At 47.9% G+C, this 12,971-nt stretch overlaps 3 protein-coding genes across 4 annotated transcripts in view; 2 read left to right on the top strand and 1 right to left on the bottom strand.

The window, feature by feature from the left end:
- The first annotated feature begins 173 nt into the window (after positions 1 to 173).
- Positions 174 to 6,933, top strand: smu1a (SMU1 DNA replication regulator and spliceosomal factor a). Its single transcript, XM_062549556.1, has 12 exons — positions 174 to 308; positions 941 to 1,151; positions 2,127 to 2,279; positions 2,580 to 2,690; positions 2,852 to 2,980; positions 3,128 to 3,247; positions 3,905 to 4,021; positions 4,575 to 4,702; positions 5,036 to 5,162; positions 5,932 to 6,099; positions 6,215 to 6,367; positions 6,595 to 6,933. The coding sequence occupies exons 1-12, from the start codon at positions 283 to 285 to the stop codon at positions 6,691 to 6,693; spliced, it is 1,542 nt and encodes a 513-aa protein (XP_062405540.1). The 5' UTR covers positions 174 to 282; the 3' UTR covers positions 6,694 to 6,933.
- Positions 6,934 to 7,426: 493 nt separating this feature from the next.
- On the top strand, positions 7,427 to 8,533 carry LOC134095861 (actin-like protein 7A). Its single transcript, XM_062549575.1, has one exon. The coding sequence runs from the start codon at positions 7,526 to 7,528 to the stop codon at positions 8,504 to 8,506; it is 981 nt and encodes a 326-aa protein (XP_062405559.1). The 5' UTR covers positions 7,427 to 7,525; the 3' UTR covers positions 8,507 to 8,533.
- A 405-nt stretch (positions 8,534 to 8,938) lies between these two features.
- elp1 (elongator acetyltransferase complex subunit 1) overlaps positions 8,939 to 12,971 on the bottom strand; it is a 12,523-nt gene continuing 8,490 nt past the window's right edge. For both annotated transcript variants that reach the window (XM_062549528.1, XM_062549527.1), the window contains exons 26-37: positions 12,729 to 12,852; positions 12,142 to 12,239; positions 11,678 to 11,879; positions 11,456 to 11,517; positions 11,225 to 11,287; positions 10,986 to 11,046; positions 10,744 to 10,857; positions 10,407 to 10,512; positions 10,144 to 10,271; positions 9,557 to 9,702; positions 9,245 to 9,323; positions 8,939 to 9,125 (exon numbers count right to left, since the gene is read on the bottom strand). In XM_062549528.1, the coding sequence (XP_062405512.1) occupies positions 9,058 to 9,125; positions 9,245 to 9,323; positions 9,557 to 9,702; positions 10,144 to 10,271; positions 10,407 to 10,512; positions 10,744 to 10,857; positions 10,986 to 11,046; positions 11,225 to 11,287; positions 11,456 to 11,517; positions 11,678 to 11,879; positions 12,142 to 12,239; positions 12,729 to 12,852 (1,251 nt within the window). In that variant the 3' untranslated portion in view covers positions 8,939 to 9,057. The remainder of the gene's footprint in view (positions 9,126 to 9,244; positions 9,324 to 9,556; positions 9,703 to 10,143; positions 10,272 to 10,406; positions 10,513 to 10,743; positions 10,858 to 10,985; positions 11,047 to 11,224; positions 11,288 to 11,455; positions 11,518 to 11,677; positions 11,880 to 12,141; positions 12,240 to 12,728; positions 12,853 to 12,971) is intronic.

The following is a 12,971-nucleotide window of genomic DNA, read 5'->3' on the forward strand; positions in this document are numbered from 1 at the left end:
TGTTTAAGCAATAGACTTTTAAAAACCCCATTTCATAGCCCATTTCTACACTAATTTTAAAACACTCTGAGCACCGAGTGAGAAAAGAGTAGCCTAGGCTAGTCCTAGGTGAGAGCTCTAGCCAGGGCTTGTAGTTACAACTTATCCCTCCAGGTCAGCTGGTGGCGCACATGCGAAGAAAGAACCTCTGTATTACCATAGAATAAGTTGTGTTGTTCCTTCCTCAACTGCGTGTCCAAAACTCACTAGCAGGATTCCTTGTGCTTTTTTACAGGCTAAATCATGTCTTTGGAGATAGAATCCGCCGAGTGAGTACAAATTGCATGCATTTTTTGCGACTCCTATGATTAGTGCATCGATATCTCTTGAAAATAACGATGTTTGTGAACTTATGACCCGAGAGCTGCACTCTGCTTGTGTCGACTCAACGTTAGCATAGCTAAATTGATTGTAGCCTAACATCTAGCTAACGTAACTTGAACTGGTTGACTAATATGGTTTCGTTTCACTTCATTTGGGTCGCTGTAACCTCTTTTCTGGTTAGATGCCCCCCCCCCCCCCTCCCCCAGTTGGGGCTGTGTGTTAGTAAGTTGTTAGCATGCTAGCACTCCACTTATTTTGGGCGACCTAGGTCAAGATCAGTGAAAAGTATGTTCATGTTCAGGATAATGTCATGTTGGTTGGCTCCTTATAACATAGGTGTAGGTGCATATCGCCCTCTTGCTTCAAATAAGCTCCCAATCCCTAGTGGAATATGTAGACTTAATGCGTGGAGAAAATCAATTAACGTTACCTGCCAAAGTAATGTTTGCAGAAAAGATGAATAAATGTAACACCAGGCTACGTTTGTCATTGCCCATGTACCACTATTGAGATCTCTCTCTCTCTCTCTCTATCTCTCTCTCTCTCTTTGTCTCTCTGTCTCTGTGTTTGCGTGCAGTGTGATCCGCCTGATCATGCAGTACCTGAAGGAGAACAGTCTCCACCGCACGCTGGCAACGCTGGTGGAGGAGACCACCGTGTCTTTGAACACCGTGGACAGTATCGAGAGCTTTGTGGCGGACATCAACAGCGGCCACTGGGACACCGTGCTGCAGGCCATCCAGTCGCTCAAGCTACCCGACAAAACTCTTATAGACCTCTACGAGCAGGTGTGTGTCTGTGTGTGTGTGTGTGTGTGTGTGTGTGTGTGTGTGTGTGTTTGTGTGTGTGTCTATTTCTATGTGGTGCTGGAGTTGATTGAGTTGAGAGCTGTGTGTGTGTTTGCAAAATATAATCCACGGCCCATTTCTTTGCTTTCTGTGCCGTGCTCTGCTGTACGTTCACTCTTTTGCTCGTCTTCTCCGTCTGAGGAGGGACGTTGTTCTCGCCCTTGGCCGGAGTCTCTCTACGCTTGGGATCAGCCATTTACAGTCTATGGTGTTTCTATGTGGTGCTGGATTGATTCAGTTGAGAGCTGTGCGTGTGTGTGCGTGTGTGTGTGTGTGCGTGTGTGTGTGTGTGTGTGTGTGTGTGTGTGTGTGTGTGTGTGTGTGTGTGTTTCTATGTGATGCTGGAGTTGATTGAGTTGAGAGCTGTGTGTGTGGTATATAATGTAATGGTTGTGTGCGTGTGTTAGAGATGCACTGATAGGGAATTTTAGGGCTGATTACGATTACCAATTGTTTGTTGTGACCAATACAGTCAATAACCAATAATATTAGGCTACACTTGAATTTGTGAAAAGTGAAATAGACAGCACTTAATTGCAGTTGTACCAACCATCATTGACATCAGAACTCCTGTCCACTGTATATGGGAAAGACAGGCGACTACAGGAGACCTTGTGAGGTGCCTAGCCGAGCCAGCTAGGACAACAATGAGCTATCAGAAGCTAGCAACAAAAGGCATTCAGTTCTAATCTGCTTCAAAGGAATGTAAAAACCTGGCCTTACATGTGTGAGTGAGAAACTAGGTGGTGCTGGAGTTGGTTGAGTTGAGGCGTGTGTGTGTGATGTAAAATGTCTGATGTTCTGATGTGTGTGTGTATAACTAGGTGGTGCTGGAATTGAGACATACAGTATGTGTGTGTGTATGTGTCTATGTATAATGTAAAATGTCTGATGTGTGTGTGTGTGTGTAACTAGGTGGTGCTGGAGTTGATTGAGTTGAGAGAGCTGGGTGCGGCGCGTTCCCTCCTGCGCCAGACCGACCCCATGATCATGCTGAAACAGACGCAGCCCGAGAGGTACATCCACCTGGAGAACCTGCTCGCCAGATCCTACTTCGACCCCCGAGAGGTGAGACTCACACACACACACACACACACACACACACACCTACACCTACACCTGAGAGAAGTATATCTACCTGGAGAACCTGCTGGCCAGGTCCTACATCGACCCACTTGAGGTGAGACACACACACACTCACGCACACACCTGATGGAGTTCACCTGATCTTGCCTGCACTCTCCTCATGGGTCTTATGCCACCACTGGGTAGGACACTCGGTTGTATGTCAGTGTTTTCAGTAATTCCAAACAGCTTGTTTGTGAATACTATTACAAACCGTGTGTGTGGTGTGGTGTGTGTGTGTAGGCATATCCCGACGGCAGCAGTAAGGAGAAGAGGAGGGCGGCTATTGCTCAGGCTCTGGCTGGGGAAGTCAGTGTGGTGCCTCCCTCACGTCTGATGGCTCTACTGGCCCAGGTACACACACACACACACACACACACACACTCCCTGGCATACAACTCCTCACTCTCCGAGTTGTCTTACTGTGTTTCGGCCTCTCTCGTTCTATCTCCCTCTCCCTCTCCTTTTCTCTTTTTCCTCTCTCTTTCTCTCTCTCTCTCTCTCTCTCTCTCCAGTCTCTGAAGTGGCAGCAGCATCAGGGTCTGCTTCCTCCCGGTATGACCATCGATCTGTTCAGAGGCAAAGCTGCCGTCAAAGACGTGGAAGACGAGAGATTCCCCACACAACTCAGCAGGCACATCAAGGTAACACACACACACACACACACACACACACTCACACACACACACACACACACACACACACACACTCACACACACTCAGAGAAGACATGAGATGACCTATGTAGACACAGCATGTGTTCATTTTACCTGGTGTGATTGTGTGTGCAGTTTGGGCAGAAGTCGCACGTGGAGTGCTCTCGGTTCTCCCCTGATGGTCAGTACCTGGTGACCGGCTCTGTGGACGGATTCATCGAGGTGTGGAACTTCACCACCGGCAAGATCAGAAAGGTGCGTTCCTTAGACACAAACACACACACACACACACGACTCGCACACGATCAGAGATGTGTTCCTCAGACACATAAAGTATTGAATCCTTGACATACACTCACACACGATCAGAGGTGGTTTTATTCTTTACACACAACTCACACATGATTAGGAAGGTGTGTTCTGTAGACTTTTGCACACAACACACATAACACACACACACACACACACACACACACACACACACACACACACACACACACACACACACACACACACACACACACACACACACACACACACACACACACACACACACTGAAAGTTCCACTTACTCCAGATCCATATGCAGTTCACTTCTGTATCTGGAGTCACTTCACATCTGAGTGCCTCTGGAGTAGTAACTGATTCACTTCCATAACTCTCACTTGAATGCATTTCTCACCAAACTCAGCTGATTCACACTTAGAGCACTTACTTCAATGCATTTCAGAAAGCTTACATTTGTCATTAAAAATGGCGGTTTGTGGTGGCACCCCAGTACATCTACATCAAACTGTGTAGGGGGCACAGACTGTAAAAACTGTTCTTCTTGTAAAGGTGTGTGTTTTAAAGATGACTTTCTAAACAGATGTGTGTGTGTGTGTGTGCGTGTGTGTGTGTGTGTGTGTGTAGGATCTGAAGTACCAGGCTCAGGATAACTTCATGATGATGGACGATGCAGTGCTCTGCATGTGCTTCAGCAGAGACACAGAGATGCTGGCCACAGGAGCTCAGGACGGCAAGATCAAGGTCACGCGCGCACACACACACACACACACACACACACACACACACACACACACACACACACACAAAAAAGATACTCGCCATAGGAGCTCAGGACGGCAAGATCAAAGACACACACACACACTGAAAAAGAGATGCTCGTCACAGGAGCTCAGGACGGCAACATCAAGGTCTCTCACACACACACACACACACACACACAAGCTCAGGACATTAAGATCCAGGCCACACACACACACAGATGCTCACCACAAGAGCGCAGGACATTAAGATCCAGGCCCCACACACACACACACACACACACACACACACACACACACACACACACACACACACACTCCGATGCTCACCACAAGAGCTCAAGACTGCTAAATCCAGGCCACTTGCACCACACTCACACGGTCACAAACAGGCACAACACACTCCATACTCACATGAAGATGCTGGACATAGAAGCAGAGGAACGCAAGATCAAGGACTCACTCTCTCTCTCTTTCTCTCTCCATCCCTCTCTCTCTCGCACTCTCTCTCTCTGGTGGGCTGTGGTGACCTACAGGTGTGGAAGATTCAGAGTGGTCAGTGCTTGAGGCGATTTGAGCGCGCTCACAGCAAAGGCGTGACCTGCATCAGCTTCTGCAAGGACAGCAGCCAGATTCTCAGCGCATCTTTCGACCAGACAATCAGGTACACATGCGCTCTCTCTCTCTCTCTCTCTCTCTCTCTCTCTCTCTCTCTCTCTCTCTCTCTCTCTCTCTCTCTCTCTCTCTCTCTCTCTCTCTCTCTCTCTCTCTCTCTCTCTCTCTCTCTCTCTCTCTCTCTCTCTCTCTCTCTCTCTCTCCCTCCCCCTCCCTCCACATCAGGTATACACACACACTCAGACCCTCATACACACATCAGAACATTAGCCACACACACCCATCACTAAGACAATCAACAGGCATACACCAGACTGTCAGACCACTTCTGTGATTGCAAATTGTTGTCTTTAAAGCTAATGTATAGCTGTGTGTGTGTCAGGATCCATGGGTTGAAGTCAGGTAAACTCCTGAAAGAGTTCCGAGGCCATGCATCCTTTGTAAACGAGGCGACCTTCACCCCTGACGGACACCACATCATCAGCGCATCGTCAGATGGCACGGTGAAGGTACGAACACTCTCGCACACTCATACATGCTCATACATACGCACACGCACACATAGGGCTGTCAGTTTGATGACAAATCCTGTTCAATAATCGAGACTGAAACGTAGATGAGTTCAAAAACACAATTGGTTTTCTGCGACATTTTTTTTTCTATTTTCAAGGCTAAATGTAACTAACTAACAAGTGAGGGTGTTCTGAGAACAATCTATCAGAGGATTTATTTACGTGAAGGTTCGTGCACAAAAACAGGCAGGACTGCTACATTTCCAAAAATGATTAGCAGAGAGTAGTGCTATGAAATGGGAACTTGCGGTTGTAGTTTGCATACCACGTTGTCCTTCTCAATGGTTTGATTTACAGTCCAAAAGCCAAAGTGCTTCCATATTAAACTTCTCAAGTGCTGGTTACACAGGTTCATTGTCGTTGCTCTCCATTTTCACAAAACATTATCATCCAGGTCTGTGATTCAATCTTTATTTAATGACATTTTTATTTATTTAAGCAAGGGCTGTTTTGTTTTGCTTAAGGTGTTGGTTGGCCAGTTTGATATTAATATCGATATTCAAATTTAAAGTGACATACCTAATACACACACACTCACACAAAATGTATTGGAACAAGTATTAGTGGATCTGGATGTTGTTGGAGGTGTCAGAGGAGGATGCAGACCACCAGATGGAGAAGAATGCTGGAAGGTTGCCATAATCAATAGAAATGAAGATGTGTGTGTGTGTGTGTGTGTGTGCGTGTGTGTGTGTGTGTGTTGTAGATTTGGAACGTGAAGACTACAGAATGCTCAAACACCTTCAAGTCATTAGGAACGTCTGCCGGAACCGACATCACTGTCAACAACGTTCTCCAGCTTCCCAAGAACCCAGAGCACTTTGTTGTGTGCAATCGCTCCAACACCGTGGTCATTATGAACATGCAAGGCCAGGTAACTCTTACACACACACACACACACACTGTCTGTCTGTCATTTAAATTCAGCACAACTCATTTGTTGTTGTGTTAATCCTCTCTCTTCCTGTCGTGTGTGTGTGTGTGTGCAGATTGTGCGTAGTTTCAGCTCCGGTAAGCGTGAGGGAGGTGATTTCGTGTGCTGCTCTCTGTCTCCGAGGGGAGAGTGGATCTACTGCGTGGGAGAAGACTTTGTGCTCTACTGTTTCAGCACAGTCACAGGCAAACTGGAGAGAACCCTCACGGTACGTGTACACACACACACACACACACACCTGTTTCAACACAGGCAAACTTGAGAGAACCCTCACAATACATGTACACACACACACACACGTTTCAGCAGTCACAGGCAAACTGGAGAGGACCCTCATGGTACACATATACACACTCTACTGTTTCTGTAATGTCACACTCGAGAGATGCTGCCTCAGCTGAAAAGAAGAATAATTGACTGTGTGTGTGTTTGTAGGTCCATGAGAAAGATGTCATTGGCATTGCCCACCACCCGCATCAGAACCTCATTGCCACCTACAGTGAAGACGGCCTCCTGAAACTATGGAAACCTTGATCAAGCGCCATGTCTGAGTGTGTGCCATGGAAACCAGCATGGGGGGTGGGGGGCTTGTTATGGTGTGTTTCTTGTAAATTCACTTTTTTATTTAGTGCTATGGATTTGACCGGTGTATCTGGTACCTAACACTTTTTTTTAATTATTACTTTTGTTTTGTTGATACCCAGTGGAAATTGTCCTTGATTCCCGCCTTTTGGATTTGTTGTCTGTCATTAAAACTCTTTTTAGTCTCTGAAATGGATTGTGTCCACAAATGTGTGCAGTCATAAAGAGAACACCCAGTCAGACAACAGAGAAACGATCAAAACTGGGACTGTGAATGATGTAGTGACTGATTAATGAAAGAATACAACTTTCAGATCAGAGCATATGGCACTTGACCACTGAGTGCTTTTGTATGGGGTCTTAGTGCAGTGTGCCTGTGTGTGTGGCGCACAGCCTGAAATCCATATTAACACAACTGTTACCAAGTTGCAAGATGACCATCACCAGTGTTATCTCAAGGAATTACATGGTTAAACACCACAGTAGATCACCTTGCAGATGAGATATACGTGTGTGTGTGTGTGTGTGTCACCGAGACTCTACTCTCCAACTTTTCTCTGCCAGACTGACGCTCGTAGTTGCTTGCGTCATAATACAGTCCGTTGTCGGGTGCACGAATGCTTCAACGCGCCAGAAACATTTCACCGAGAAGGGCTCGAGCCATCTGCCTGTGCCTGGAATGAAGTCCACGAGGGCGGTGGTGTTTGATGTCGGGAGCGGCTCGGTCAGAGCGGGCCTCGCGGGAGATTCTGCCCCGTCGTGCGTCATTCCGAGTAGGGTGAAGATGACGCGGCACAGCTCCTCCGCGCGCCCCAGGTCGAGATTCATAGCGGCGGACACAAGAGCGGACGCTCCTGCAGTGTTCCCCGTGCGCAACGGGATCATCACGGACTGGGATGCTATGGAGTGGCTGTGGGAGCGCACGTTCCGCGAGCTGAACATCCTGCCGGAGAGGCACGCCGTGCTGCTCTCGGACCCTCCCCTGAGTCCGCGCACAAACCGGGAAAAGCTCGCGGAGGTCACGTTCGAAACTTTTCGTGTTCCCGCCCTGTACGTAGAGAACCAGTCGGTGCTCTCGATGTACTCTTGTGGTCAGACCTCGGGACTGGTCGTGGAGAGCGGCGAGGGATGCTCCTACGCGACACCGGTTCACGAGGGCTTTTACCTACCTGGTAATACCTGTCGGGTGGACTACGCTGGAAGCAGCTTGGACCGGTATTTACGCACGCTGTTGCGGGACACCGGGATAGAGAGCGCTGAGGATGTTGCAACCGCGACAGAAGACGTTAAGGTGAAGTGTTGTTATGTCACTCCCGACCTGGACGCCGAACTCCGTAAAGGAGACAGTAACGTCGAGCACGTTCTGCCAGACGGCCAGCGCATCCAACTCGGGAACGAGCGGTTCGTCTGCCCCGAGGCGCTCTTCCAGCCCAGCGCGTTGGACTCGCGGGAGCCCGGGTTGCACACACTCGCCATGAACAGCCTGAACATGTGTGACGTCAGCCTCAAACGCACGCTGCGCCAGAACGTGTTGTTGTGCGGCGGGTGCACGCTCTTCCCCGGGATGCCCGAGCGAATGCAGAGCGAGCTGGACCGCGTCGTTCCCGGTGGAGGGGTGCGTGTGGTGGCTACAGACGCTCGCAAACACGCGACGTGGCTCGGAGGTTCCATCCTCGCGGCCCTGTCCACGTTCCAGTCACTGTGGATGCGCAGGAGCGAGTATCTGGAGAAAGGCCCGCACGCGGTCTACCGGAGCTTTATATGAACATATGACATCAGTAAACACACTCTACCGGAGCTTTGAGTGAATTTATGACATGAGTAAACATACACCATTCGCACTGCGTGTTCTGAAGACCGATGCTAAGTTGGAGAGAGTGCACGCACATCCAACTTAGTACAGTTAGTACAGGTGATAGATTCGTGAAATAATGAGAAGAGACTGCACACTGTTGCTCACGCTCACTGTTTATCACGCAACGCCCACTTCGGGAGCAGCAGCATCCGTGTGCGAGTATCTTTTCATTATTTCATTTAGACTGATGCTGACAGCACAATGGATTCTGTGAATGAGATTCTGTGTGTAATAAGAATACTAATCTTTAGTTATATAACACTTATCAAAAACAAAGTTACAAATGTGTGTGTGTGTGTGTGTGATTAAGAGAAAGGAAAGACAAGCCAAACTCGCCAAAGATTCATTTTAAGACCTATTTTATTTGTACATTTGATATGGTTACACATTTATTTGGTAAATACACACATGCACACTCACACACACATTCACACCCCAGTACACTAACACGCACACACACATCAGTCTAGGACACACAGCTTCCACTTCACGGAGGTTCTCATCTTAGGGGGAGTGAAGACTTCAGTATCTGTATGGAGATAGACACAACAATGATTGAGACACACACACACACACACACACACACACACACACACACACACACACACACACACTCTTCTGCTACAGGTGATGCTTAGCTGCACTGACCTTGTTGAGCTGTAGGGGGCACTCTCTGCTGCTGGAAGGAGGCTGTGATGCTGTTGGCTGTGGAACTGGGTCCCGTCACCTACACACACACGCACACACAAACACACACAAAGAGGGCCTCTGTCTGAGTTTAAGTTTCAGGTGTGTGTTCTCACCAGTGTCTGTGTGTTGTTTGGATCCAGATGAGAGGGATGTTGCTCTCCAACTATGTGTGTGTGTGTGTGTTCTCACCAGTGTCTGTGTGTTGTTTGGGATCCAGATGAGAGGGATGTTGCTCTCCAAATAGGTGTGTGTGTGTGTGTGTGTTCTCACCAGTGTCTGTGGGTTGTTTGGGATCCAGATGAGAGGGATGTTGCTCTCCATGAGGGCGAGTAGCTGGCTGTAGTTGCGTTGTAGCGCCCCCGCCTGGTCATCATATTGGAACAACACCAGAGCCTTCAACAGTCCCTGGATCTCCTCTGAAAAACACACATGCATTACAACACAAACACACACACACACACACACACAGAATCTTCTGTCAAACACACATGCATGCAGACACTCACACACTTTCTCTAAAACCTGCCAACCTCCCACGACAATTGAGTGTGTGTGAGTTAATGAGTATCACCTCTCATCTTGTCGACAGTATGTGTGATGTGTGTGAATATGTGTGTGTGTGTGCATGCGAGTCTCACCTCTTATCTTCTCGAGGGTGTATGTGTGGTGTGTCTGGTGTGTGTGTGTGTGTGCGTGTGTGCGCAAACAAGTCTCAACTCTCATCTTGTCGACGGTTTGTGTGGTGTGTGTGTGTGTGTGTGTGTGTGTGTGTGTGTGTGTGTGTGTGTGTGTGTGTGTGTGTCTCACCTCTCATCTTGTCGACGGTGTGTGTGTGTGTGTGTGTGTGTGTGTCTCACCTCTCATCTTGTCGACGGTGTGTGTGATGTGTGTGAGTGCGTGTAGTAACGCTGTCTCCTCAAAGGGACTTCCCTCCTTCAGGCTAAACTTCTTCCCCTCGGCCTTACGCCGATTCTTAGAGGACCGCCTGCAAGCACACACACACACACACACACACACACACACACACACACACACAGCAACTTAAGTAAGAATAAACATTCATTAATAACTGTATATGATAAACATTCTTAATCGTGTGCGTGTGTGTGTGTGTGCTTACGCTGAGATGCGTGAGTTGCTGTGTGTGTATCTGGAGCTCGCGTGACTGCCACTCATAACACTGCTAGCCTCTGAGTACAGTTCCACATCACCACAATCACCCTCATCTGTGGGAGAGAGGGAGAGAGGGAGGAAGAGAGGAAGAGAGGAGGGAGAAAGGAGGGGGACGGGTGGGGTTCATAAGTTTCCTCAGTTCATTATGTAATTCCCAAATGGCAGTAAAAATGAATGAAGGAAATCAGGATAACTAAATCACAGGACGTTGTTTGTGTGTGTGTGTGTGTGTGTGTGTGTGTGTGTGTGTGTGTGTGTGTGTGTGTGTGTGTGTGTTTATATACCCAGCATCTCTTGTCTGGCTTTCTCCTTCTCTTCTCTGACCACAACAAGTCGTGTTTGGTGGCGTGTGAACAAGGCCTTCTGAGACTCCAGGAATGACACCTGTGTGCTGTAAGCTACATACACACGTACACACACACAAAGACATTACAAATGGACACACGCTATAGAATACAAACTACTACCACTCACTTATCCAAGAATTAGAAAACACACACACAAACACACACACAGGAACCTGTACCTTCTAGTAAAGCAGGCTTCAGGTTGGTCTCTATGATGTCTTGTCTGTTATAAAGATGCACCTGAGGAGGAAAGACCAGTCAGACAACAGGTGCCATACAACAGGAGTACACACCATCTAGTGGACGACACACACACACACACACACACACACACACACACACACACACACACACACACACACACACACACACACACACACACAGGGAGGGAGAGAGAGAGAAAGAGAGCGAGACTGACCAGTCTGAGAGCCTCTTCCCACGCTGCACCAGAGATGAGAGCAGATATGGCCTCCTCACAATCCTGAAACACACACACACACAGAGTTTCAATCAAAATGCCAACTGCTCTACTATACAAAAATATATACAGGCGGTCCGTGTGTGTGTGTGTGTGTGTGTGTGTGTGTGTGTGTGTGTGTGTGTGTGTGTGTGTGTGTGTGTGTGTGTGTATTTAGGCTGATTGTCAAACCTTGGCGTACTGCTCCAACAACACAGATGCTTCTGTATATCTCCTTTGTTCCAGTAACTTATCTGAAAACACACACACCACATTTTATAAGAGCTCTATCTCCAGTGTCAGTCAGTTAGCAGCCATGCAACAGTGGTTACCCACACACGCACAGTCGCACACACACACACACAGACAGAGACAGACAGACAGATAGACACACACACACACACACACACACACCTGCCAGGTCTCGGGCGAGTAAAGCCAGCTGGTCAGGAGGGAGGGGCATCTCCATGGCTACTGAGAGGGCGTGTCTCCAACTAGCCCCGCCCACAAACGCCTGAAGCGCCCGCGCCAGCTCGCCACATCGCCATAGCAACAAGCCGGCCATCTCGGGCTGGCCCCGCTCCACCAAGTGCTCAGCATACGCCGCACTCAGCTCCTACACACAGGGACACAACATATCAGAGTGTGTGTGTGGGTGTGGGTGTGGGTGTGGGTGTAGGTGTGGGTGTGTGTGTGTGTGTGTGTGTGTGTGTGTGTTTATTTCATGAAGTTAACACCTTAGCTATCTGAGAGGGTGAGTGTGTGTGTGTGATATTTCCTCAGATGGTCAGCATACGTCACAGTCAATTCCTACACACACAAAGGGTCAGAGCATATCTATGTCTTAGTGTGTGTGTATGTGTGTTCGTGTGTGAGACCTTGTACAGTGGGCTGTCCGTAGGGTAGAGACTCAGAGCTTCCCTGTAGAGCTGCTGATCCTTCACCAGGTTCAACACCTCTGAGAAATACTCGTCTCCTGTAAAAGAGAAACAAACACATACACACACCTTTGAGAACTACTCTCCTGAGAGGGATGGGGGAAAATATTTAAATAAAAGTGTGTGTGTGTACTTAGAATTAATTTAATGATGAGGGGTTTTCACAAATTCAAAATACAATGGGAAAACACTTACAGCCAAGAATCTTTTAACATTTAATTTAGAAATGTAATTTCCCTTCGACAAAATCGTTGTAAGGGAGACCAGCCACTCAAAGGCTGCTTGAGATGTTAAGCCATTACAAATATAGTGGTAGAGCTGTAAGTGATCTTTTAAATCAAACACCACACATGCACAAAAAAGCAACAGAGAGCAACTTGTGTTGTTTCTAGTTTGTGTGTGTGTGTGTGTGAGTGTGTGAGTGCCTGTGAGTGTGTGAGTGCCTGTGAGTGTGTGTGTGTGTGTGTGTGTGTGTGTGTGTGTGTGTGTGTGTGTGTGTGTGTGTGTGTGTGTGTGTGCGCGCTCACCACATTTGCTCAAGTGCTGCAGAGCCTTGCTGTATCTCTTCAGGTGCTTGTCAATGGTGTAGCGCTGGTAGTTCGGCTCAAGGGTCTTCAGCATGTTTAGGAACGGCAGGTATTCCTTAGGGTCCTGGACACACACACACACACACACACACACACACACACATAAAACCTGTGTTTCTATTTTTCAAGAGATTATGTTGATAAAAAGCTATAATATAAAATAATAGACACACACACACACAC

This window comes from Sardina pilchardus, chromosome 11 (genome assembly GCF_963854185.1).
Source record: "Sardina pilchardus chromosome 11, fSarPil1.1, whole genome shotgun sequence".
Lineage (NCBI taxonomy): Eukaryota > Metazoa > Chordata > Actinopteri > Clupeiformes > Clupeidae > Sardina > Sardina pilchardus.